Below are 26,330 nucleotides of genomic sequence, written 5' to 3'. Positions count from 1 at the left end.
CTTATCTGGCTTAGGCACCAAGTCTGGAGGATTTTACTTGGAAGTGCAGATGCGTAGCACATTATCGCAATCTTGACATTTGCAATATGTTGAAGAAAAAGTAAATAAATAAAAGCAATATACAAATAAGCACTCGGACCAATTTTTATCAGATTTATGTGCTTTTTTTTTTTTTTTTTTTATCCAAAAATCATGGCATCCAAAAACTTTTTCCAAATAAACACTTTTTACCAGTATGATCAATAAATGGTAATATGCTATTTTTGTAACCCAAATAAGCAGAATGTCAATAAATGTCGGATTTACTTTCTCGTCGGACGTTTTGTAGAACATTTGGCAAGCGGAAAGCACTTCATTGCGAAGACTTACAAGGCATTTTCAAATAAAACACAATTGAACCATTTGAGCGTAACTGCTTTTGGCGTAACAATGTTTTCCCAAGGCATGCTCCTAAACCGTTGTGCTTCTCCGTCGTTTCACGAAAAGACCCAAATTCCCTAATAATTTCCCAACTATGCTTGAATTGATGTGACTTTGAGTTGAAAATATGCTCTAATTGCACAAGAACACACCATAACTCCACACCGACAAATGGCTTCCTTTAAATCATTACCTACATCTCTCCAATCCATCATTGCCCAACGTCACACCTTGTTCAAGCAAAAAAAAGTGCTCAAAAAAAGGGGGAAAAAAAGAAAAAGCACCCCACACAATTTTGACATCTCTACTTAAGAGCGAAATGTCGGCTAGTTGGGGAATTTATAGAAAAGGACAGGACAGATTTTATCCTTTCCATGCTTGTAAATGCTGAGTATGCAATTATCCTTATAATGGAGGCGTTGTGTCCAAATTGGAGCCATTAAAATGATTTAACTGGGCAAAGATTGGGCCTGGCATTTGTGAGGATGTGTACACACTGGGAGTTAAGGAACGTTTAATCACTGCGTTTTAGAGCCTATTAGGTGGAGAAAAAAGGACCACTGCAAGGCCAGACCAGCTGAGATGCCAAGCTACTCATTAAGTCATAGTTTTATTGCTTTCTGTTTGTTTCATTTCTTTAGAATCTACTGCTAATTAGCTTGTGGGTTTTTTTTTTTTTTTGGTTTTGTTTTTCCCCAAATCATTTTCACACATTTGTCTGGTTGGCTTTTGGCTGCACTTTTACGCCAGATCCATCATTTTCAATCGGCAGCTGAAGAGATTAGCCTTTTTGGCTTTTTTGAAATTCAGATACGCGCTTCCACTGGATGTTAAACAGCCTGCCTGAAGGTTATTACATATTTGTAAACGAGTGTGAACCGTCGCTAGTTGCTATGCTAACACTAGTATAATTCGTGACTTTGTTTCCTGTGGTGGGATTCAGGACTCCATTGCAGTAGGCTTCAGCATGGGCTGCTCTGTGTTGGCACTGCCACCTTATTTAACAGCTGGTGTTTGATGCACACCAAGCAGACCACCCTCCCGAACACCCCCCCTTCCATCCAATCTACTCTACACACACTCTACATAGATGCTTCTCCAACTATAGCCATACATGGTCCTTTCCATAAAAGCTTCATTTTGTGTTTGATCCGTCTTGAAAGACGCCTCTTGAAAAGCAAAGACGTCTTGATGTTAAAGGGGTTGCAGCATCCCTTTTTTTTTTTTTTTTAAATCTCCATCTAGAAGAAAGGGCAATGTCTGCAGTGTCTGCTTTTCTTCTTTTCCGCCCTTTGCTGGGTTTTATCGAGCCGGGCCAAAGCTGCAGAGAGGCAGGCGCCCTGGTGAGAGCTAGTAAAGCATTTATTAGCAGCTTTGCACTGGCATAATATGCTGGCAGCCACAGAGGCACTCATGCTTGGCCTTTAACTTTCTTGTGAAGTTCAGCCATACATGAAAAAAGCGCCTCAGCACACCCTCTAATATATTCTTCATTCATATTGTATCAGAAGAGGAAGAGGTGGCAGAAGGGGGGTGGTGAATAGCCCCCCCAAAAAATGTAAATATAAAGCCTTTGGAGGTCGGTCGGTGGTGTTGTACTATTCCGGTTGTGTGTCACATGAGTCCATTTGCAAATCCCAGCAGAGTTCCTGAACCCGGCATGAGTGAAAAGTCCTGTTTCATTGGGCTTCAGGCTTTGTGCATTAACTGTGTACCATTATAACCTGCTGTAACTCCACAATATGGACAGGAAGAAAGAAGGAAGCTTCACCCCCCCACCCCCACACCCCCCGCCCAAACTTTGGGGTACGAGCTAGCGTATGAGTGCGCATGAGCTAATGTTGAGGGGGGGGAGTGGAAAAAGGAAAAGGATGAGTTCACCCCATCAGAGATTTTCTCATCTAGAAAATTGAGGTCATTTTCAGTTCAGCTGTAATATTTTGTGCGTGCGTTTGGAAATTGCGGGACCTTAGACTCGCTTTTCTGGTTGCACTCCTGGCATTTAGGATGCTGTCGAGGAGACGCACCCTGATTCCGAGCAATGAATCTTTCTTTTGTGTGTGAGTTTCCTCGATTTCTATTTTTTTATTTTTTTTTTGTAGGGGAGACTCTCTTGCATCAAGCCTGCAAAAGGGATCAGGTGGAGAAGGTGCTGCAGATCCTCAGCATGCCCGGAGTAGATGCCAATGTTAAAGGTAGGTCTCCTCCTTTCTCTCCTCCCTTACACCCTTCCCTCATTAGAGAATGAACGATTCTTTCCAGAGAGAGCGAGAGGTATACGCCACAGGTCTAACTTATAAACAATAGAACAGCTGGGAAAAAATGCTGCAACCTTAACATGTTTTTATCTTCGGACTTTTTTAATGCATCTTAGTATTTGGAAAGACGTAATCTCTGTTTTAACCAGGATTCGTTTTTTGTTGTGTTTTTCTCAGCAAAATCAGAACTGTATTGCCACTAATGGAAATGCTCCACTCTAATAAAAACGCCTATACACATATACGCCTGTGTTGAGCTGTTTTATGATTTGATCAGTAGCTTCTGGTTCCACAAAGTCAACTGACTGTATAAGACTGTATAAGACTGTAGAAAGAACATTACTCAATCGCACACACTCTGGTACTCATGGTAGTTCCCTTTCTCTCTCTCTCTCTCTCTCTATCTCTCTCTCTCTCTCTCTCTCTCTCTCTCTCTCTCTCTCTCTCTCTCTCTCTCCAGTGTTTTTTATTGATTTAAGATTTTATAATATTATAATACTTATAATCACACCCTTGATAGCACCCAAATGAGGATGGGTTCCCCTTTTGAGTCTGGTTCCTCTCAAGGTTTCTTTATTCTTCTAGGGAGGTTTTCCTTGCAACAGTCACCCCAGGATGCTCATCGGGGATAAATACACATAGTTCTGTATAGCTGCTTTAAGACAATGTCCATTGTGACAAACGCTATAAAAATAAACTTGAATTTGAACACCCGCTCATTAATGCAGTTATCCAATCAGCCAGTTGTGTGTGGCGTAAAATCTTGCAGGTAGAGGAAGTGCAAAAAACAAAAGAGAAATGGGTTCATGCTGACCACATGTGATTGGAATAATCATTTACATTTATGGCGTTTGGCAGACGTGCCTACCTGGAGCGACATTTACCTCATTCATGCAACTGAGCAGCTAAAGGGTTTAGGGGCCATGCGCTGGGGCCCGGTTGTGGAAGCTTGGTGTGGCTGGGATTTGAACTCTCAACCTTCAGAAAAAAAAAAGCCTTAACCAATAAGCTACCACGTTCTTATGAGAAAATGACATTTCACAGAGCAGAAAAGCGTCTCGGAATGCAATCGTTGAAGGTTGTCAGGTTACAAGAGCATTTCAGGATTCTGAGGCTCCATAGAAAAAATTATAATAATAACAATTGAGTGGTAATTATGAAAAAAAAAATCAAGACAAAAATACAACAAACAGCTGTTGAACAAATGAGCTTTAAGACATGAACATTGGAAGATCATATAGCGCTGTTGCTCAATAGGTCAGGTCTGTTTCTGTAAAAAATATATGAATTATTTGATATACAGTGTGAATAGATTTTTTTCCCCTCAGTGCTCCTGTTGATCAATACTATAGATTGTTCTTAGACTGTACAGTAGGTTGATCTTATTCCGCCTTCGCTAATCAATTAAGTTCAAGCTGATCATTTGCTGAGGTTAAATCCACACCCCCCCACCCCCCCTACTCCCAATCAGCGCCACAATCTTAACTACAAACCTAAAAATAGTTGAATTAATTGTTATAATTGTAATAAAAGTGTTGCTGGTGAACGTGGAGGGAGTTGTTTTTATTGCCAATCCTAAAATAATCCAGAACACCTGTGTAGACCATGCAGGTTGGACTCCCCTACATGAAGCATGTAACCATGGCAGCGGAGATTGTGTGAGGGCTCTACTGCAGCACTGCCCCGACCTGCAGCTGGACAGCCAGGTGGGAGGAGTGAGTCCGCTGCATGATGCCCTGCATAACCAACACACGCATATCGCCAAGATGCTTCTGCGCCATGCCGGTTAGCGCACACACACACACACACGCACACACACATTCAAACCCTATTGCTTTTTTTTTTTCATCACATAAATGCTGCCTTACTGATCTCTAAAACATATTTGTATCATATTATATACCAATTAGCCTGAAAATCAGAAAATAATGTATTTATAAATAAAATGAATAACAAAAATGTAAAGACCACATGCACAGGGACAAACAATTGGGGACACCTGACTATAAGCTTGTACTTTTTGAACATCCCACTAAACATTCAATTCCCATTTGCTGTTATAATAACCTCCATTCTTCTGGGAAGATGTTCCACTAGATTTTGGAGTGTGTTTGTGGAGATTTGTGCCTCATTCAGCCACAAGAGTGTTAGTAAAGTCAAGTACTTTGTATGTGTGGTTTAGGAAGCCTGGGGGTGCAGTTATCCCAAAGGTATAGGTACAGGGTTGAGGTCAGAGCGCTATAGGAGGCCACTCGAGATGACTCCAACCCCTGTGATTCATATCTTCACTGAGCTGGCTTTGTGCACTAGGGCATTGTCATGCTGGAACAGGTTTGGGTCTCCTAGTTTAAATATAAATGTAATGCATTAACTGCATTCTATATGATTTTGTGTCTCCTACTATGTGGTAACAGTGTGTGGAAGAACTACAAATGGCTGGAAATGGCAGGGGTTTGTATACTTTTGTCCAGAGTATGCATCTCTGCCGGGGTTAAATAAAAATGAGCTTAACATTATGACCAGTGAAGTGAATAACACTGATTATTATCTCTTCATCATGGCACCTGTTAGTAGGGATGTGAGTGAGTTTGACAAATTGTGGCGTCTAGACGAGTGGGTCAGAACATCTCTAAAACTGCAGCCCTTGTGGGATGTTCCCAGTCTGCAGTGGTCAGTGTCTATCAAAAGTGCTCCAAGGTAGAAACAGGTACTTCTGCCACATCGAAGATCATTTATCTTGGTGTTGATATCATATCGTCGTATCTCCTTGCCATAGTGCACAACGCTTACTCGTGCAAATCTAGCACACACACTCGCGCACACATTCAAATACACCCTTTAGATCCAAAGCTTTTCTAAGACTGTTGAATTTCAGAAGCGCTCCCTCGTATTCCCAAGTGTACACTTTCATATGCTAACTGCCCAATCTCTTTCCTCTTCTATGAGCATTATATATGTGAGCTATTCTCTGTACATAGGCATATTAGAATATTATTTGATTTTACTGTGACTCAGTATTTCAGTGCGCACGTTCCTGCTGGAACTCCTATGAGAATCGCGGCAGCGCTTATTGATACTGGAAGATGGAGGCGTCTTTTCATGTAGCACAGAGAGTCAGGATGAGGAGGAGGGGAAAGTGTGTCATCTCTGCTTTAGTGAAGGATGCCAGTGAATACACATTTTTACTTCTTTTTTCTTTTTTCTTTTTTGCCACTGCGCTTAAGTGCATTACAGGTAATGCAGGTAATGGATCAGTGTGTGGACTAATGCTTATTGCATAATATAATAAATGAGACAAGGACGTCTAAATCCAGACCTGCTTTATTCGAGTACTACCTCACATCTTTCCTTTTCATTCATTTCAGCTTGCTTGTAAAATTTGTTTAAAGTTGGCATAATTTTTAAAGCTTTAAAAAAAAAAAACTATATTTTATAGCATGTGCACACACATATGAGACACCTGATTTTCTAGCCATATGTACTGTTTTTTTTCCCCCAAAATTGTTACCACTATATTACCACAATTGTATTGCATGTACAGAATGACAATACCCCTGTGCACAAACCCAGCTTCATGAAGGTCTGCTTTACATGGGTTGCAGTTGAAGATCTTGAGTGGCCTGCTATAGAGCTTTCATCTCAACCATACTGAATGCCTATAGGATAATTTGGAATGCTGGCTGCACCCCAGGCCTCCACACCTCACCTATATTAGTACCTGCTTTTTACCCGCTTTTACCTGAACATCCTTGTGGTTGATGAACACAGATGTGCACATTTCAAAATCTGGTGGAACCTCTTTCAAGAAGAGTGGTAGTTATTGATACACATACGTAAGTAAATATCAGTATCAATATCTTTCTTTTCTTTCTTTCTTTCTTTCTTTGACAATAATAAAGTTCAGCATGTAATTTTTCTTCAGGGCTAAAAACATTAATTTTAGTTTTTGGCAGCTTTAGCAGTATGTTAGAAGTTTTGCACTCAAGTAGCAACACACACTGGGTTTAGCTACCAAAGGAGGACATACAACTTTAAAAACCATGTTTTTGGGTTATTTCAAATGTAGTTTTGGGGTGTGTGTCCAGTTATTTAGACATCATAAAGCAGCGACATTTCAAAAGCAACAAACCGTATGTGACGTGTAAAGACACTGTCGGATGGCTAGAAGACTGTTAAAGGATGAGGCCGGGGGGAGAAAAGGATAAAGCACGCTCTTGTCTTTCCCACACGCCCCGACACCGCTCGCCGCTCTCCTCCGCTCCGACTAATTATAGTTAATTTGATTCCGCTCTCCCATTAACACATGTACATATTCTGGCCTCAAAAAGTAAATTAGATTGGGATTGTTTGGTCCCGGTGAGAGTGTTTTTTTTTTTTTTTTTTTTTTTTTTTTTTTTTTCTCTCCTCTCTCTCTCTCTCTCTCTCTCTCTCTCTCTCTCTCTCTCTCTCTCTCTCTCTCTCTCTCTCTCTCTCTCTCTCTCTCTCTCTCTCTCTCCTTCTCTTCCTCCCTTCCGAGTTGGCAGAGATTGGCCCAATAGAAGCGAGTGAAAAGAGGTCAGAGGAGGATGTTTGGGAAAATTAGAAGTGTGATGTGTCTGGGAAGCATACAGCTACTTGAGTACCCATGACACGTGCATACATAAGCATACTGAGCTTGACTTTGTGCTGCTTGTCATTCTGCTGCAGGACATTGCTGTAGAAATGCAGCGTTGGCTGGAGCTTATTTTAGAGCATCCAAACAGAGCTTTCAAATCCGAAAGCTAATTTAGTGGTTGTGTATGGATGTTGATTTGCACACCGATCTGTTTTATTGGACCGTTGTTGTATTTTCTCACATAGCCATATTAGCTGTATAGCAGTGCTGGTGCATTTGTTGCGTGGTCGTTAATGGTGGTGTGTGCTAATGCAGTAGGAGCTGCGCAGCTAGCTAGCACTGTGTAGATTTTTACTGTCCACATTCTGAATGTGTTCAGCGTACTCGGTACCAGGGGCACAAGGTGAATTTTTCAACAAAAGAAGCAGCTAGACCGTCGTTTTATCGCTTCAGGCCTTGTTTTTCTTTTCTTTTTAATCCCCCTCCCCCACCTGCCTTCTTGATGCTGGCTCTCATCCATGAAGTTGTGCTTTCTGCAAATTGCTAACATCGAGAAGCATTATTAAGCGACTGATGGGAACACATTAAATCACATTTGACCAGTTTGCGAAACCTTTATAGGCAATTTTAATTAGATTTGAAACCATGTACAAATGTGGCTTAGGTTTTTATTAGAGAAAAAAAATCTCATTGTGTGTTTTGTTTTTAATTTCAATTTGAGCTGCTTTTTTAAAACAAAAAAATGTGTCTATTATTCCAGACGTGTGTATGAAAAGCCCATCCCTCACTCCCCCCCCCCCCCCCCCCGAAATGTTCTGTCAGCACTACATGTGTGTTTGATCATAACCTCCATGCTGTGTTTTATCACTCTTTCCCTCAGTCGTCCTTAGCAATGCAGGCAGGCAGCACACTTTCACCTTGCTCGTGCCGCTAGTTGCTTTCATCTAGGCCAAGCAGGTCAACCGTTCCAGCGCTCCAAACACAGCTTTCTCAATTGCAGCATCCACCCCATGAAATAATCATTCCTGCTGGAGGACACGGACTCAGCTACAGGTTCAGCCCCACTTTCTAACCCTAGGACTCTGGCAGGCTGTGACTGAGGATGCCCTTGCACTTATTTTGCCCAGGACACACACACACACACACACGCACACACAAACACACACACACAGAGCACAACCAGCTGTCTTCTTTTTAAGACTTGGTTTAGAATTTTCCACAATGAAACTTCTTCCTGATTGGAATGGAGTGCGACGCGCCAACCACAGCAGCTTAGACCAAACAGCGGTGGTGGTTGCCAGCAGTAGGAGAGGCCTGTGAAAGAGCCTTCATGCGGCCGCTATGACTCTCGCATCTTAATGGAGATGCAGCGGCTGTGAATGCAGGTTTGAATAGGAGACGGCTGGCATGGCTCAGGCTGCTGTGGGTTTAGGGCCAGCTTTCGAACAGACTGCGGGGGTCCTTGTGAAAGCAGGGCAGCAAGCAGTACGGTTTGATTAAGGGAAAAGCCCGAGCTCACGTCAGCAATGAGAAACGATCGTTAAACAGTCGAGATGTGATGGATTCGTGTTTTGCAAGTTTGATATCCATTGATATAATAGTGGTCTGCGATTCATTCTACAACTAATAGGGTTTTTGTTTTCCTGCAGTTATGGAAATATTTGTATGTGTAGGATGTGATCAATCCAGTTATAAATTTGATATGAAAGAATATTACATTTCCTGTATCTCAGTAGGTTATTGCCTAAGGGTCCAATAGGGGCAGCTTGGTAATGCTGGGATTAGGACTCACAACCTATCAATCAGCAGTTTAATCTAAACACTGAAAAAAGTGTAAAAGCTACTATCAATTTCCAAATACTTGCCTTAATATTACTGCCATTACAGCCAGGAAAAGGGCAAGCCAGACAATAATACAGTGATACACTGATAATAATACAAATCACTGATTAAGTTATACAAATTTGACTATAATCTTCATGGATGATAACGTAATTGTACTTTCAAGTGTGTATGTAGAAGTCATTTTTTCTTACTAGAATTAACTTGTCCTGCCATCATGCTTTTTCTACTGCAGTAAGTTAACAAAAATCAACTAAATCAAATGCCAATTACAAATTCACTAGAATAAAACTGTCACAAAATCTTTTGGATGGAAACCAGTCGCTCGTCAGGAGGAACAAATCTTGTATTTGTAATTATAAGAGAGTTTAAAACCAGTCCAGTTGCATGTACTTTGACCAATAAGTAGGACCCATTCAGCAGTTATGTGACAAATGTTGCTTATGAGGCATTTTGTTAAACAGTTGATAAAAGAGACTGGCGGTTAATGACCTTGCTCAAGGATCTAACAGTGCCTCTCGGCCGGTCCTGGTATTTGAACTCACAATTACAGATACCTTTACCACTGCTAATGTGGAACCATCTTTAGATTTTGTGTTTGCCGGGCCAGGTTTTTCCATCGTGCAGATTTTAGTCAAATAGAAAAATCCAATTAAAAAGACTCACAAGGTTCACTTCTGGTTACTGAGATTAAGGATAAGTTAAGTTTGGTTTCGCATTAATCAGGTGCAATATTATATATATTTATATAATTCATAATTGTATTTATTATTATATAAATATGTATTATTTCACCTGATTATATTATTTCACATATACAAATAATGTGTGTGTGTGTGTGTGTGTGTGTGTGTGTGTGTGTGTGTGTGTGTGTGTGTGTGTGTGTGTGTGTGTGTGTGTGTGAATCTGTAATATGTGCCAAAAAACTTGGATTATGCTGGTGTTCTTTCTGTATGCATCTGGGTTGTTTTCATGGTCAGGAAAACATGACTGTGCACACGTGTGTGTGTGTGTGTGTGTGTGTGTGTGTGTGTGTGTGTGTGTGTGTGTGTGTGTGTGTGTGTGTGTGTGTGTGTGTTCACTCACATATTATGAACATGATGCTCTCTGTGTGGATATGACACTCTGCTGCTAGTAGTTCATGTTCTGATCGTCTGTGCCAGATTACTGTTCTGCCTTTTACCTTGTTACAATCTGCAACAGTACATCCAGATTGTGGAGAGATGACGTCTGACTGTCTCATTCTCACAGTCATGTACGCTCTCTGCATACACACACATGCACAGCACACTCACACACACTCTTGTTCTTGCCTCCCCTCCTCCCCATGCTTACTCTGCTTTATTTCTAGTCTTTGCCTGCCCTCTAAAGGCCAAAAGGCTGCTTACTGGTTGTGTGTGTGTGTGTGTGTGTGTGTGTGTGTGTGTGTGTGTGTGTGTGTGTGTGTGTGTGTGTGTGTGTGTGTGTGTGTGTGTGTGTGTGTGTGTGTTTGCTTGCAAGTTCCTCAAGTGGCAAAAAGCGCAAACATTGAATTGCCACGAATTGTTCTGCTCCTGTACCACTCTGTATGTGTGTATGAGAAAAGCGAATGGCATACGGAGCCTAATTACAGACATTCACTTCTAATCCTCCAGGTGTTTTATTTATCTGCCAAGTACAGTTTTTTTTTGCCACAGTAAGCCAATACCTGGGCTCACTTCAATCACTCTCCATGATGCATGAGCCAATATCTTAGGAAATCCAGGCCAATCGTGTGGATGTGTGCACATGTGTGCACTGACAGATGTGGATTTCATGGGCCATTGTGAAGAATAGGCAGCAGCTCATACCATTGTCCTGGGGGAGGGAGACCTGCACGTAGCTTGCATTTATCAGTGACTGTGTGTGTGTGAGAGAGCCTGTTTTAAGGAAAGGTGCATGGCACGGTTAGCTTTTGTCACATTCCTGGTTTCGGGCCTGTCAGACGCTTTGACATGGCGGCGGTAGGGAGCAGCTCTCTCTCTGAGCCAGGGTTTGATACAGGACACCATGGGAAAGTAAACAGAATCAAGTATTGTGTCATCCTCGTTTTAAACGCGACACTTATCTGGTAGCGAACGAGAAAAGCTTTAATGCATTTTTCTTCCCTCATATTCATACAGCGTTTTCAAGTATGCAGATTTTAATTACTTTCCTAAATGCTCAATGTCAGTTCTTTTTATCTCCCACTTTACAGTAAATAAGGCTTCGGCACAGGCCTCGTTCACTGCAACCACTCATGCAGTGCGGTCTGAGTGTTTTGCTGGAGGAATTATGTCTGTTTTTTGGTTTGTGTCCTTGAATTGCTATTTGGCTGGAAATAGTGCTAATAAGGAAAATAGTGCTCTTTTTGAGAAGCAGATGATTTTTTTTGTTAAGAATTTAAAAAATGTTTGGGAAATGGATTATAACAACATTTATTTATAGAGAACTTGTTCGAAGGAATTTGCTGGTTAAAGGGAAAAAACATTCTAGAGAAGCTTATTGAGTCAGGCTGAATGGTCGGATTGATATATTTTTATATATATATAGTTATTTATTTATTCAAATGCCACTTCTTTCTGCTCCTGAAAGAATTCTATTCAGTCCTGCCCACTTCCACCTTTTTTTTTTTTTTTTGTACCTGAACAACATGTTTTCTAGTGAACTCTCTGCTAATTCACTAAATATCACCGTATGTTGTTCAGCACACTCCCATGCTCGTGATGTGGCTTGTCTTTGTATCTATCTGATATCCTGCTTAAAATTTATATATATATATATATATATATATATATATATATATATATATATATATATATATATATATATATATATAAATACAATAATCAATCTGAAGTACGCAAACTCTGCCATTTAGTGGTTCTAAATATCCCGTAGTTTTGATATACTGTATAAAGTTTTTTGTTCCCCCCATGATCCTTTAGAAGGCTTGTAACTGTGCACAACTAACACAGTAGTCAATGTGGCAGGAAAACTAGTTTGTGGATTATAATACGGAATAAATGAATCAAAACTTGTGCAGTAGCTAATTTTCAGGCTCCTTTTTAAGTAGCGTCAAGTTGCAAAATTTTTATTTATAATGTTGCTAAGAAAAGTAGTCTACCACGTTTAAGGTCTACCATAATATCCAGAGAAAAGTGGGGTTTTTTTTTGTTTGTTTGTTTTTTTCTTTTACAGATATGCCACCATTTTCTTTTCATTAAACCTCCAAACTTGGCTGCAGGGAGTTTGGATAACTTTGTAAGTTTGACCCTAATATGTGCTGCAATCAAAAGTTTTATAGCTTTATTCAGCATAAATCTTTTACTTCTCAACAAGCAAAAATGTTCAATACTTGTTCATTACATGTTCTGAAGATTGACTCTGCTGCTTATTAAATGATTGGATTGCAGTAGCAAAAACAAACAAACGAACAAACACTGCACATGGCTGTTTAGCCAAGTTTTGCATCTGTGCATGCTTTGCATCTGGGGCAATGACCTAACCTTCAAAAGAAGCAAAACACATGCTCTTCACAAAACACAAAGATGCAAAGTGCATGTTCTTCTTCTTCAGTCATCCTGAACTGACTTTGTAAATTGTTACTTTGCAGTCAATTGAGATGTTTTACAAACCAGTTGGTTCTGTAAAAACCTGCAGTGTAAATATTTGGAACTCTCTTTTAGTCTTCTTAGGGAGGGGTTTCCTTTTTAAATAAATGTAAAAAAAAATCATCTGGTTTTAGATCCACTATAATAAACAAACATTTGTGGAAACCTAACCATTAGATTTGTATGCGTTTTTGGACATCCCATTCCATATTCAGTCTCCATTTGCAGTTATAAAAGATGTTAAAAGATGTTCCACTAGATTTTGGAGTGTGGTTGTGGAGATTTGTGAATAATCAGCCACACAAGAGTGTTGTTAAAATCAGTTGGTAAAGTCAGATGTAGGTGAGGTGAGGAGGCCTGGGGGTGCATTCAGCATTCCAATTCATCCCAAAGGTGTTCAGTAGGCTTGAGGTCAAAGCTTTATAGCAGGTCCCTCACGATCTTCCTCCCCAAAGCTTATAATCCTGGAGCTGGCCTTGTGCACAGGTGTATTGTCATGCTGGAACAGGTTTGAGTCTCCTAGCTCTCCTGGGGAAAATGCATCCAAAGACATTTTATACATAAGTTTGTGGTAACATTTTAAAGACGGACCCCATATTCCTGAATAGTCGGGTGCCACAATAATTTTTACAAAGAGTGTATTTGCTTTGACGAATAGAGTAGTGACCTCATTATATTATTATGCCTGAAGACGATTGGAAGATTTGGGGCCATTTGTTGTGCCACACAATGAGGAGCAAACCCTCGCACTTCCTCATGCTACCTCATCCACATCTTATCATTTGAAGCCATAGTGTAAGCATATCCCATAACCAAAAGTGTCTCAAAATCCTTATATCTTTTTTTTCCCCTTGATGCATTGTAACCATGGTTACACTGATCGAAAAAATGTGAGAAAAGTAAATATAAGAGGGAAGCAGTTTCCAGCATTCATCTAGCAACTTGTTCACACACTAGTGTCAGCAAACTAAAGCATATTTACCTGGGTTAATTATAGAAAATGAGATTTTGCTCCCATTCTGCTCTCCTTCTTAGGATCCCAGTTAGTCTGGAGTTTTATAACTAATGACTGGGGGCACACAACTCTCGGGTTGAATAATTGGATTAGTTAAAATGCAAAGCCAAATCCTGCTACTTCATATCAGTCTTTCTTTTTTTTTTTTTCTTCCATATTGTTTTTTTTTTTTTTTAGACAGTCTTCTCTAAAATATTTTTATTTATGAATTCGGTGAATAGTTAAAGCTTGTACCTCGCTACTTGATATCAGTTATTCTCACTCAACTGTGTGTTACTGAACTCTTTCTTATTTTACACATCCATGTCTTCAGCACCACATATATTAAATGATTAATTTATTATAGCTACGTAAATGTTTACATGCTGTTTATTTTGCACATCTATTTGACTGCTGCTATTGCTGTTTTGCACAACCATCTGTGTTTACATTTTGTGTTTATTTACAAGTACACTCCTGTATACAGTCCTTTTTTGCACATTGTACTGTATAAAAAACAGTAGGTTTAGTGGCCGTGCTGTTTGGTGTATTTGTCCAACGCTGTCTTGTGTTGTCTTTTTGCACCAGGTTGCACACGATGCACTTTATGTGGCGAGGACAACTTACTTTAGTCCTTAGCTCTGTGTTCTGTTATGTAGCTCTGTGTGGTGTGATGTAGCACCAGGGTTCTGAAGGAACGTTGTCTCATTTCACTGTGTAGTGCGTCAGCTATATATGGTTGAAATGAAGGCCGAAGCTTCTCGATTTGACTAATTTGTATATCTAATGCAAACACATCTGTTTAAAATGCTAATTCTTAGCAGGCTAACATCAGAATGCAGAAAATGCTTACTACTAAGGCATTCAGATATTATTATATTCAGAGATTCTTCAGCCCATTTTTCTAAAAGACGCTTTTTGATATAACCGTAAAAACGCTTAAAAAGTAATATATTGTTTTTGTTTTTTTTTTCTCCAGATTTTCTTTCTCCATTCTCTACCTCAGTAGAGCTTTGCTAATTGCGCAGGCACTCCGAATCTGACGGTGTATGGAGATGACCTGTCGCCCCGCACGTCGCCCGTGACCTCGAACACACACATCTCCCATTACGCCTGCACTTTGCAAGTAATCAATTGTGGAGGAGAAATAATAGAGATGTTTGTTTACCAGGTCTCTAGATCCTCACCTGGCACAGACTAAAAACCTAGTCTTTTTTTCCCCCCTCACATGCACAAAACATATCATATTGGCTTTTGACAGCAGCAATTCTTGGAAACATCAACATTTTCACTTGCCAGATTGTCAGAGTGCTGCTGCCACGTTCACAAATGGGTTTAGAAGTTAAGAGGCTTCAAGTATATTTTTCTTTAGAAAAACAGCGAGTGGAAGCAGAGAAAAAGGCGACACTTGACGTCAAGCCTTACTTTGTGCTCAAATACGGGTTTGAAAGAGAAAGTAATTAATAGTAGTTCGATAGAAGGATCTACACGGCAAACAAGAACACAAGTAAATATATATAAGGATATTTTTTGACATTCGTTCCAAAGGCAAAAGTAACTAGTGAAGTTAATGTCCATGTGTACATTTATTTATTTTTATCAAAATGTCTTTTAGTTCAAATGAAATCATTTCAGCAGTGTCCAAACCTTTGACTTCTAGTGTAGTCAGAGATGTGAAACAATGTCCAAGCTGTTTACCATCAACTCGAACCGTTTCTATTGGGTCCTGAAGTCATGAAACATTCTTTAATGCTTACTTGTACTTGAATCAGGAACCTACAGTAAAAGACTGTGGAATCATAATTTGTATGAGAGCTGACCACTAATTTTAGCAGATCGAAATGCTGAAATATGATTAACGTAATCTAGTTTGTAGAAGTTTTCTACTTAGATTTCTCCTTGCACTTAATCTTCTCACCCTTAAATAAAAAAAAAGCTTATCTGACCCATGCGGTGAAATTCTGTTCATCAGTGAGGTTTTATATGAAGTGGCAGACATGCAGTGTGTGAAACGACACAGCAGCAAACTGCACGATTAGGTCAATGTCGGTGTGTGACTTGATCAGACTAGTCATCATTTCATTGTCGCAACTAGTTTTTCCATGGAGTGTGAAGCACTAGCCCAGAGGAACAAGTGGCAGGCAGATCATTTTGCATGCATGTGTATGTGTACGCGTTTCACGCTCTGTCCCCTGGCTGAACCCGGCTCTGTTTTTCAGTTATGACCTTTAAACAATTAAAATAATTCATATTTAACTTGCAGCCTAACTGACACATTGTCAGAAGGAATCAACACACCTTTTGGATCAGAGTTGTTGAACCAGGATGATGTTTACTAGAATGTTCAGGTAACAACCAGGTACAACAAGGAAGTGCTGACTTCTTGGAATGGTACTTACAGGGTTTTTATCCAGTTATTGGTCCAGTGACAATGGAGAACTATTAGCCAGATGTTTGGGAGGTGGAAAGTTGCTGCAGTAGTGGTGACACGATGATGAATTTGTGCTGTTGTATTATGTGGTTCTCAAGCAGTAGCATGTTGTTCTAACCATGGTACCAAGAGTAGCCTCTGTAACATTGGTTACTTTTTAATTGAAATCTAAAAAAAAATCTACACACACATGTATATGTATATACTATATGTATATATAAGAATGTAATATAATATAATATATTGTCTCATATTTTCTACACCTTCATTATTTACCAGTTTGGTCTTTTCAGATTGTTGCACGTGTCACACTGAGGTGATCTTTTGATGGATAACAGACTTTTCCACAATGTTTTTCTCCATGTTAAATTATATGATCAGAATCTTCCAAGAACAGATCTGTGATTGATGACATGAGGCGAATGTAGTGATTTTCTTCAATCACCAGGCTTGTGCAGAAAACGGGGTTGCGTAAGAAGAAACATTTTTCAAAGCAAGCTTTGTAAACTAAAGTAACATTTTCTTTCTGTCTATTATTAATATATTTTGTTTCACCAATGACTACTTTATTTTTTAGCTGTTTTTGAGTTCTGTGCTGTTCTCCTTTGGAGGCTTTTAGTGTTGGAGCAATGATTATGAGGTAGGAGCTCAGTGGTTAAGGCTCTGAGTTGCTGATCAGAAGGTTGTGGGTTCAAGCCCTGGGATCACCCAGCTGACACTCTTGGGGCCCCACCAGCAAGACCCTTAACCCTCTGTTCCAGGGGCACTGTATCATGGTTGTCCACAGCTTCCTAACATGCGAAGAATTACAGTTTGCTGTAAACAAGTTCCTTTCTTACTTACTTTCTTTCCTTTTCTTTTCCCTTTTATTGTGTGGAAAAATGGGTAAAGATGTTAAATGTTAAAACTAGGAAATAATAGCAAGCAATTTATAAACTTGGTCATTTATATACATTTGGTCTGTTGTGTGGTCAAAAAAATCAGTATATAAGTAGTTCTGGATTTTACTTGGTATTTGGTAAGTCTTTTAACTCAGAAATGTCTGATTTGTCCAGAAAAAAAAGGGGAAAAAACACTACTTGCCAAATAGCTTTGGTCATATGAGTGTCCTTTTGCTTCAGGTGTAGCCCATAAAATGGGCGTAAGGACCAGGCAAATCAAGCAGAAAATTGGCAGAATTGGAAGAACATTGTCTCTCAAAATGTCTGTTTCTGAAGGTTAAAATGAAAAATAAAATATTTTCATCTGCTCTTTCAAAGTGGTACTGTAGATGAGTAATTTCCATGGGGCCCTAACCTTTTCATTTGTTATGTAGGTTCTGTGCTGTTGCAAGTGTATGATGATTGTGGAAAGACACCTTTGGACCTGGTCTCCTGTGCGGCGATGCGTGACGAGTTTATAAGATGTGCTAAAGAAGGAGACGCAACTCTGGCAATCCAGAGATCTGAGGTGAGAGACATGGCATTTGTGGAGACCTGCTCGTGTCTCCTCAGCAGCCTCCTTCTCACCTATTTAGCGGAGCAGTACATCCCCTCATATGAAACTGCAGAGTCAGTGCTGGAGCTCAGTCCCTCTACAGCACAGACACTGCTCCGCCTGAACTCAGAGACACTAAGCACACACTTGGGAAACTCCAAAATAGGGGCTCTGGCCCATGACCTGAGGACTCTGATGAGTATGGAACAGTATGTGCTGCAGCTGAGTCCTGCACTGACACACTGCCAGGGGACACACACCAGTCTGCTCATCCAGCTGCTGAAGGACCTGCAGGCTGAAGGCACGACTCTGCTCAATGGCCAGACTAGACAGTGACTAGAATCTAGTTATTATTATTACTATTATTATTACATTTCATACATAATCTGTTTAAGCTAATTTATAGTTTTTCACTTTGACCTTGAATGTTTTATAACATTTTTTATTGAAGAAAAAAACCAACACTTTTTGCACTTTTGCTATATGGGAAATGTGATGCTGTTAATTAAAGTTAAAAAGTTAATATTTATAAAGTGTAAAAATCTAAAAATAAATGTTGAGATTTCACTCTATCGTGTATCCAGCTGCTTTTTCTCAGTGAAATTACCCTTTAATAAATGGGGATTAGAATAAAAAAAAAGAGACCTTATTCAAGATTTCCAGAATTCCAAAAAACATACATTAATTAAAAACTACAATAATGCATATTAAAATACAAATAATGTATATACCGATTCACCAAGTCTCCAATCAGCACCAAAATCCGAACATAGCATAAGTTCTTTTCGGTGTCCTGATGATTTACAGAATTTAAAACACCATAATTACTTTAAAACATTTACAAGAATATTTTGTCTTCATGCTCTATATTGAATATGGTTTCACTAATAAACATACATTTACATGAAGCATCTATATTTGTCCATGCCCATGATGATTAGTATAAATAACTTGAAAAGTATTAATTTAAGGTACATTTAGAACAGATACAAATGTGCAATTAAGTTGCGATTAATCTCGAGTTAACTCGTGACCATCGTGCGATCAATCACGATTATTATAATCAATTGACAGCCCTAATTTTTTTACATATATAGAAAACAATTTTTTATTGATATACAAGCTCTTTATAAAGCTAATTACTTTTAAGTCACTGTTTGAACTACACTTGCATAACTAGCTTTCTATTTAACCCTCCAGTCAGATGCCTGGTTGACCTGCGTCATAAAGTCATTGATCGAATTGCTTTAGGGAGTTCCAAGATGGCTGCCACACACACTGCTGAGGTCAAAGAGTTCTGAAAAAGTCTATAACAATGCCCAGTTATCAGCAAAGCCGACTTTTTTTAGTAGTTATGCCTCTAGGTGAAGCCCTGTGGCATATCACAGTAAAAGTGGGCATCTAGCTCACTTGAAGGCCATGGTGGTGATGTCTATTACCTAGTGGGCCAGATAAAGGAAGCCTATTTTGTCTTTCTTTGTACCAACCAATCTTAGATATCAATCAGTTACCCATAAAGGGGTCAACTTCTACAGAGCGAATGTTCTCCCTCTCGTCTCCCAGCTGTAAAATAGCTGATGTAATGCCAGTGCATCACACTAGAATGTCGGTACACACCTGGACCCAGTCTTTCATCTGGCGAGACCAGCAGCAACATGACAGACATGAACCGTGGGCATGTAGGCCACACCACCCTACACGTCACGGCAGGGAGCTTGGACATGGTTGAGCTGGCTGTCCAAATCCTTCTATAAAGCTCAATAAAATCATTGTGCTGAGGCCCAGTGAATTCAGTGATGTGTAAAGTTTGGGGGAAAAAAACGAAATTACTTCTTGAAGGTATTGAGGTATGTTTTCGCTTTCATGAGAACGTGTCCGGGTTTACAGACCGCCTCTAGTGATATGGAGGTGAAATAAAAATATTTCGCTTGAGCATTGTTATATTTCTGTTATGCTTTTATAGTATAAGTGGTATAAGCACTTTAAGGTATGGCACCTCACATTTATGTACAAGATGGTATTAAAAAGTTTAGAAACTAGTTGTCTACACGCACAGTCACAGGGAGCCCCAACCTCCATAAGCCATTATCCTGTGATAAGCTGTGCAGCTGGTGCTATACTGACCATGTGCATTACCACGGCGGTGATTTCATCATGGACAGCAAGTTAGAACAAAGAGGAAATGTGATTCTGCGTGAAACTGGGCAAATCTGCCACAGAGAGGTTTGACGTGATTCGGCAAGTTACGACGATGCTGCAATGAGTCGTTCAAGGCGTTTTGAGTGGCACACGTGCTTCGAGAGTGGAAGAACATCACTAGAAGACAAGATATCAAGAAGACCTTTAATGAGCTCAACCACCGAAAAATGTCAAAACTATTCAGCAACTTGTGCGTGATTCACGTTCACGTCGGAGACCATTCCACGACATTGCCATTGTCGGTGTGTCATACGGAACGGTCCTCACGTGTGTTCTGAGCATGCGCCATGTTGCTGCTGAGTTCGTCCCCAGGATGCTGATCCAGAAGCAGAAGAAACACCACATTGAGGTCTGCAAAGATCTCGGTAAGCTCATCGTGAATGACCCAATGACCCGTCCTTCATGTCCAAGATCATTACCAGTGACAAAGCTTGGGTGAAGAGGTATGACCCTGAAATGAAGCAACAGTCTTCACAGTGGAAGATCCTGTCATCTCCATGAATAAAAAAAGGGCGAGGCAGGTCCACAGCTCCACCAAGTGCATGCTCATCGATCGTCTATGTCCACTGTATTGAAAATTCCTCTCCAATTCCTCTTCACACCTTTACTAAAATCAGTTTGATGACTTTGACCTGTACAATCTCCATCTGCACATATTTCTACAGGTCTGCAGATGTGTGTAAACTTTTAGTTTGCCCCACAGCACCTCATTCTGTGTGGTAGGCTATGTGCTGTCTGATGCTTAATAGACCTCACAGAGGTTTAGTCTTATCCCCTCATATCATGGTGGACAGAGATGGATCAGGCTCATCTGGGTGCCAGGTGAGTTCCAGGGTTCAGCCCCTTTCACTCCATTGATCCCATTACACCCCTTTGGGTCAAGAAAAAAGACCAGATCTCTATGAAGTATAGCCCTTTTTTTTCTGGAGGCTGGCCTTCATTGTATGTTCCAGAGGTGACGAGAGATAGGTACGTCGGGACGGAACAAGGCAGGATTAGAGCTAAACCCGAGACGTGCAAAGACAGTCTGCACCTGACAGCGCAAGAGCGATGGTAGGTCTCATTAATAACAAACCGGAGTGTTCTTGCCCCTCTTTTCCTGTGTAGCGGTAATTATTAGCGTCTGGCTGTGCAGTTATTTGTAGCGAGGTGCAGCGTGCGATGTTCTGTGCTCATATTGAATAACAGCAGGGATCAGACAGCGGAGGAACGGCCAGACTAATAAATGAATAGGGTAGGGGAGCATGGTGGCTCAGAGCACAGGAGAGGCCCCTCTGGCCCCTTCCCATGAAACGAGTAGCCCCTCGATCACTCGGTGAGTGGGTGATGTGTACATGTTCGCATCAAAGCCGGGGTTTCTTTGGTAGGAAGCAGAGGCCCAGCTGGAGTCGGGCGCACACACTGCAACGCCGGCAGGACGATTAATGGAGGCTGAAGGAATCAGAGATGACCGATTAGACACACATTTTTGCATCAGGAAAAACGCCTTGCACACACCTGTATTTTATTCCACAGCAGACCCACCACAAAGACTCCGAGAATAGCACTACACCTTGTACCCCACGTGATCTGTCGAGCTCGGAACCTGGAATTCTCTCAGACATTGTTCCCTTTTAATGCAATATTGAGTCATAAATCAAAAAGAATGAGGACCAATACAAAAGCAAGAGATGATAAAAATATTTAATAATCTTATATCTTTTTTTTTTTTTTTTAAATGAATCAACATTCATCTGAGGCATTCACTGAAATTATTTAGCAGTGCTCTCCCATTCTACCCGAACCTGCATTTATTCGCACCTCCAACCATTCAACCACCTGGAGCTTAATGATGATGGAACAGGCGCAGATAGCTGACACATTTATAGCTATACATCATAAACCTCTTACCATTTAAAAGCATATAATATATTTACATGAATTAAAAACCAAATCTTAAACAGATTTTAAAAATATCAGTGCAAATAAAAAGTCCTTTAACCATTTTTCCCCTTTGTGACATTCTACATTGATGGCCATTAAAAAGTTCCACTTTGGTTTGCTTGCGAACGTAACATATGCGTTTGTGGAAAAGAAAAAGAATCCGAGGATGTGGAGATTCACAAGTCACACGATACGATCTACTGAACGATGAAAAGAAAGTTGAACAACACGTAGACATTCAGAAAAAAAAAAGTGTCCCTTTCAGCAGTTACCAAAATGTTCCTTAAGAATAGTCCTTTTTTTTTTATTTAATGGAGATCACTTCGGTGCCATCAGTGTCTTGGTCAGTGGGGAGTGTGTTGTCTTTGTAAGGATATGCTTTCAAACAAATCAATGAGCTTTCCATATGACAGATGTGCTTATAGAAAAGCAGCCATAAGGGAGTGTTTTTACTTTTTCTTTTCTTTCTTTTTCTTTTTTTTTTTTTTTAAACTCCTCATGGAAGGACCAACGCTGAATAGAAGCCTCCTCTGATGGTGCTGTGATCTTTCAACACTTGCTCAGCAGCGATCCCTCAGGAGGATCCCTACAGGCCGAGCCATGACCTCTCTCTCAACCCAGTGGATGAAGGAGACGAAAAAGTATGGCGTGCCAAATTCAGAAAGAGGTTCAGAAAAAAAAAAGGGCATGCTACGCCCTCTTGGTCCTCTTCCCTCCACAGCAACGGTGGTAAACTCCTGCCCTGCGCCGCACCCCTGCCAAGTCCCTCAAGCTACTTGTCACACACTATTGACATTTTCAAGAAAGCTATTCCCTACAATGAAGACACCCACAAAGCCGCCCTCTCAGTTTGGCTGCCTGTCATCGTTTTTTTTTTTTTTTTTGGAAACTGAATCTACAGTTAACCGTGGAAAAGAGATGCCTTTGTAACTTGATTAGCATGCCGCACACCCGCTACACACCCTCCATTCCGCCCACCCACAGTGACATCCATATTAGCAGGGTGGCACCTCGTGGAGACCCGGACACACTGCAGCACGGATCGAAAGAAGCAGGAGAAAGATTTCGTGTGGGCTAGTGTTTAGCAACCGAAATGGAATTTGTCACCAAAACTAATATGGCTCCTGTAAACATGCCAGTCTTTTATTATAATTCTTTTTACCGCAAATACACCAAGCATGCATCATTCATCCCCTTAAAATAACCTGATTACCTAAAACAAATATCCCAGATGAATAAATACTGGCTCTTGAGCCAGGCAGTTTTTTTTTTCTTCCTGCCCCAAACACTTTAGTTGCAGCTATAAATCGAACTGTAAAGAGGCTTAGCTGACAACTCTAATAACTGCTCTGGAGGACGTCGGGTTACAGCGCGCAACCTTACCACGTTGTGGAAATTACAGGGTGTGAACTGCAACCTAACCATCATATTTCCCTTTTGAGACGTGATGTGCCGCTGTGGCTGGCGGTATTATCAGCTGATCCTGCTATTTGTGGTTGAAGCCATTCGCTGTCTCTGGTCTCCCTCTGCTGCGCTGGAAGGACACCTTGGCTTTTAGAGCCATCTGCCTGATGCCAGCCAGTGACAAATAGCTCCTGCCGTACGACTCTAAAAGGGGTCAAGAGTTTTTCACACTCTCCTCTTCACTAAAAGTAAACAAGTATGGCGCAAACCCTCATGGTAATAATTAAAAGTGCTCCTCTAGTTTCACATTCACCATTTGTGCTCCTCTGTCAAGAAACAGAGGATATAAGAGAGAGAGGGAGGGAGAGAGAGAAAGAGAGAGAGAGAGAGAGAGAGAGAGAGAGAGAGAGAGAGAGAGAGAGAGAGAGAGAGAGAGAGAGAGAAAGAAAGAAAAATAGAAATTAAGGGAAGAACACCTAGCCGGTCCAAATCAGTGCCGGTCCTTGGCATGCTAAGTCCGAGTCCATGGGAGAAGGAAAAGAGCTATCCTGGGTTATTTTTCTTTCTCTTATTTGGGCTGTGACTTGGATCCGGTTTCAGCTCTCGGTACTGCACCTGTTAAAACACACACACACACACACACACACACAGACACACACACACAGAATCAGGTGGGCAGTGTTAAGAATGCATTGATAGTGTTTCCATGTGAGTGAGAATCATCTAAAAAGCAAACACCACTAGCTCAGGGTGAAGGGAACCCGCATCTAGGAGCTCCTTTACAAAACAAACAAAAAAAAAAGGTTCCTGTGCAAAACTTTATTATGCCATGCCTATTCATTTTTGCACATTTTTTAATTATAATATTTGAAAGTGTTTTATATTGGAATTACACAACCAAAAACACAACCAGCGCAGTCTCAGAAAGATGGAGTAAATCAGAGTTCCTATACATGGTCTGAATCAAAAAGGTCAGAGAAAGAGTGAAGATTTCCTCGCCAGCTTACGTTTACCGTGTCGGAAATTTCATTTTAATCTCTTCTTTTTTTTGCCGCAGGGCTGGCGTCATTGAAGCGGACTTAATCCGCATATTGTGCAACCCCTTTCGCTCAAATCCCCTCTAATCAATGGACACATGGAAAGATAGTTTACTTCATTACTCACAGATCCTCTGCCAACAGAGGGGGAAAACTAAAGGTCTGTCACTTGGTGAGAAACCAGAATAGTTTCAGGGGCTGGGGAACATTTGAATTAACCTGGCTAGAGCAGAAGGCTAGGGACTGACAACTGTGGTTGGACCTCTTCCATCAGCCAGAAGTGCCTGGGTTGTATCCTCTAAAGCATGAGGAAGAAATTGATCAAAGGGCAGCATTCTCACCCACATGCGTTTACACCTAGGGTACATTTGCACAACCAGTTTACCTAATTATATGTTTCTGGGAGAAGTAAGAAAACTAGAGAACCTGGAGGAAACCAAAAGGCACACTAGGAGAATCTACTAACCTCTAGGCCAAATCATCCTTGGAACAATACAATAGAATGTACAAGGTGCCACTACTGGAATGTGTCCTATTGGTCTTCTTTTCGAGGGGTGTCAAGCACCTTCTGCGAGTCACACTGAATCTATGCATTGGTGTCAAAATGGTGATTTTGTTTCAGCTGGATCTTCATCTTAGTGAAGAAGGTGAAGTTTGCAGGAGCCAAACCTGGTGAGTAGGGTGGGTGCAGGAGTGAGATCATGTGGATTGATCTCCGACAATTATCATGCACAAGTTGCTGAATAGTTTAGACGTTTCCATGGGTGGAGCTCGATGAAGGTTTTCCTCATCTTTCAATGATGTTATAACGCTCCTAAAGGGAACGTGCCGCTCAGAACACCTCAAACGACTCGTTGTAGCAACGTCATATGTCAAACGTTTATCATGTCAAAGTGCATTTTTACTTAGTTTTATGCAGAATTTTACATTTGCTCTTTGTACTAACTTGCTGTCCATGATGAAAACGCAGACGTGGCAAAGCATGTGGTCAGAATAGCACCAGTTAGCATCATTAGTCTACAACATTTTTGATACCACCTCATAGTATGTTGAATTTAACTTTGACTAAATAATCCATTTCAAAAAATGTAAAATGTTAATCCATCAAAATGAATGTAAATGTTCCACATGAATGTATATTAACTGGTTAAAATATTTAATCATTCTTTTTTAACAAAATGCATTTCATTCTTGTGCCAGTGCAGCCAAAGTCCACATACTTGCATCTAATAAACACAACTAAAAGCAAGATTTAAAAAATTGGTGGATTTTGTTTAATCTTAACAATAATGGGTGACTTGCCAAACTAGGAATACGAAGAAGGAAACCTGGACACTTCAAAAGAAAAACAAACACTGCAAACCATGCTCAGTGGTGTTGAAAGAAGACAGGCGTCAATGTGTTTTAACCATAGATGAACAGGCTCTATGTTTCATGTCTGGGCAGTCATGCAAAAGGATCAGCCACAAAGCATCTGACGTCATTCCTGGTGTCTCCTAGAGAAACATACATTCTATCGAAGGGTGACTCAATACGATCATGAATCACCAGAGCTAGTAGACAACGGTCTACTGTATCCGAAGACACTCTCGCTTAAGGTGGAGAACTCATCTATTGTTATTCATCCATCTTTCAGAATGCGATTAAAACTAAATGAACAAACCTTCACACACATCATCACAAGCTGACATCTGAGGAGGCTTTAATGATGCATACAATTGAAGGTATTTGTATGAACATTTTTCTCAGGAATATTATTGAAGCACTCTTAATGACCTCATTGTTTAAAAATACCTGGGCTTTAACATCTGACCCAGTTTTAAACGGAACATAGAGATCATGATGCCTAAAACAGGGCAGGGACATGGCAAGGAGTTTCCAAAAGAGCTGAAAGCAAAGCATACGGTATCCCGTTTTGATCTCGCTAACTCGATCTGCAGCTGACTTTTGGAAACCTTCCTGAACTAAGTAAAGAAAAGTTTGCGTGTCTAGGTGACAGGATACAGATCAATGTTCGTGAACCTAATGGAAGAAAAGAAGTGGGTGATGAAAACAACAATAAAAGTGCTATCAAAACGAGTCCTTCAGAAAAAGCGACTGCCACCCGAGATGCTCGGCACGTTACAGGTTCCATTACGGTT

General features: G+C 40.5%; 2 protein-coding genes across 6 annotated transcripts in view; one reads left to right on the top strand and one right to left on the bottom strand.

Moving 5' to 3' along the window:
- slf1 (SMC5-SMC6 complex localization factor 1) overlaps positions 1 to 18,198 on the top strand; it is a 37,309-nt gene extending 19,111 nt beyond the window's left edge. The window contains exons 17-19 of the mRNA XM_083527621.1: positions 2,523 to 2,615; positions 4,281 to 4,463; positions 17,466 to 18,198. Coding sequence (XP_083383747.1) covers positions 2,523 to 2,615; positions 4,281 to 4,463; positions 17,466 to 17,962 — 773 coding nt within the window. The 3' untranslated portion in view covers positions 17,963 to 18,198. The remainder of the gene's footprint in view (positions 1 to 2,522; positions 2,616 to 4,280; positions 4,464 to 17,465) is intronic.
- A 3,292-nt stretch (positions 18,199 to 21,490) lies between these two features.
- Positions 21,491 to 26,330, bottom strand: part of mctp1a (multiple C2 domains, transmembrane 1a) — a 151,574-nt gene continuing 146,734 nt past the window's right edge. For all 5 annotated transcript variants that reach the window (XM_083527616.1, XM_083527617.1, XM_083527618.1 and 2 more), the window contains one exon: positions 21,491 to 23,767. In XM_083527616.1, coding sequence (XP_083383742.1) covers positions 23,696 to 23,767 — 72 coding nt within the window. In that variant the 3' untranslated portion in view covers positions 21,491 to 23,695. The remainder of the gene's footprint in view (positions 23,768 to 26,330) is intronic.

Source organism: Silurus aristotelis (assembly GCF_946808225.1).
Source record: "Silurus aristotelis genome assembly, chromosome: 23".
In the NCBI taxonomy this organism is placed as follows: Eukaryota; Metazoa; Chordata; class Actinopteri; order Siluriformes; family Siluridae; genus Silurus; species Silurus aristotelis.
This window is presented reverse-complemented; position numbering and strand designations above follow the sequence as displayed.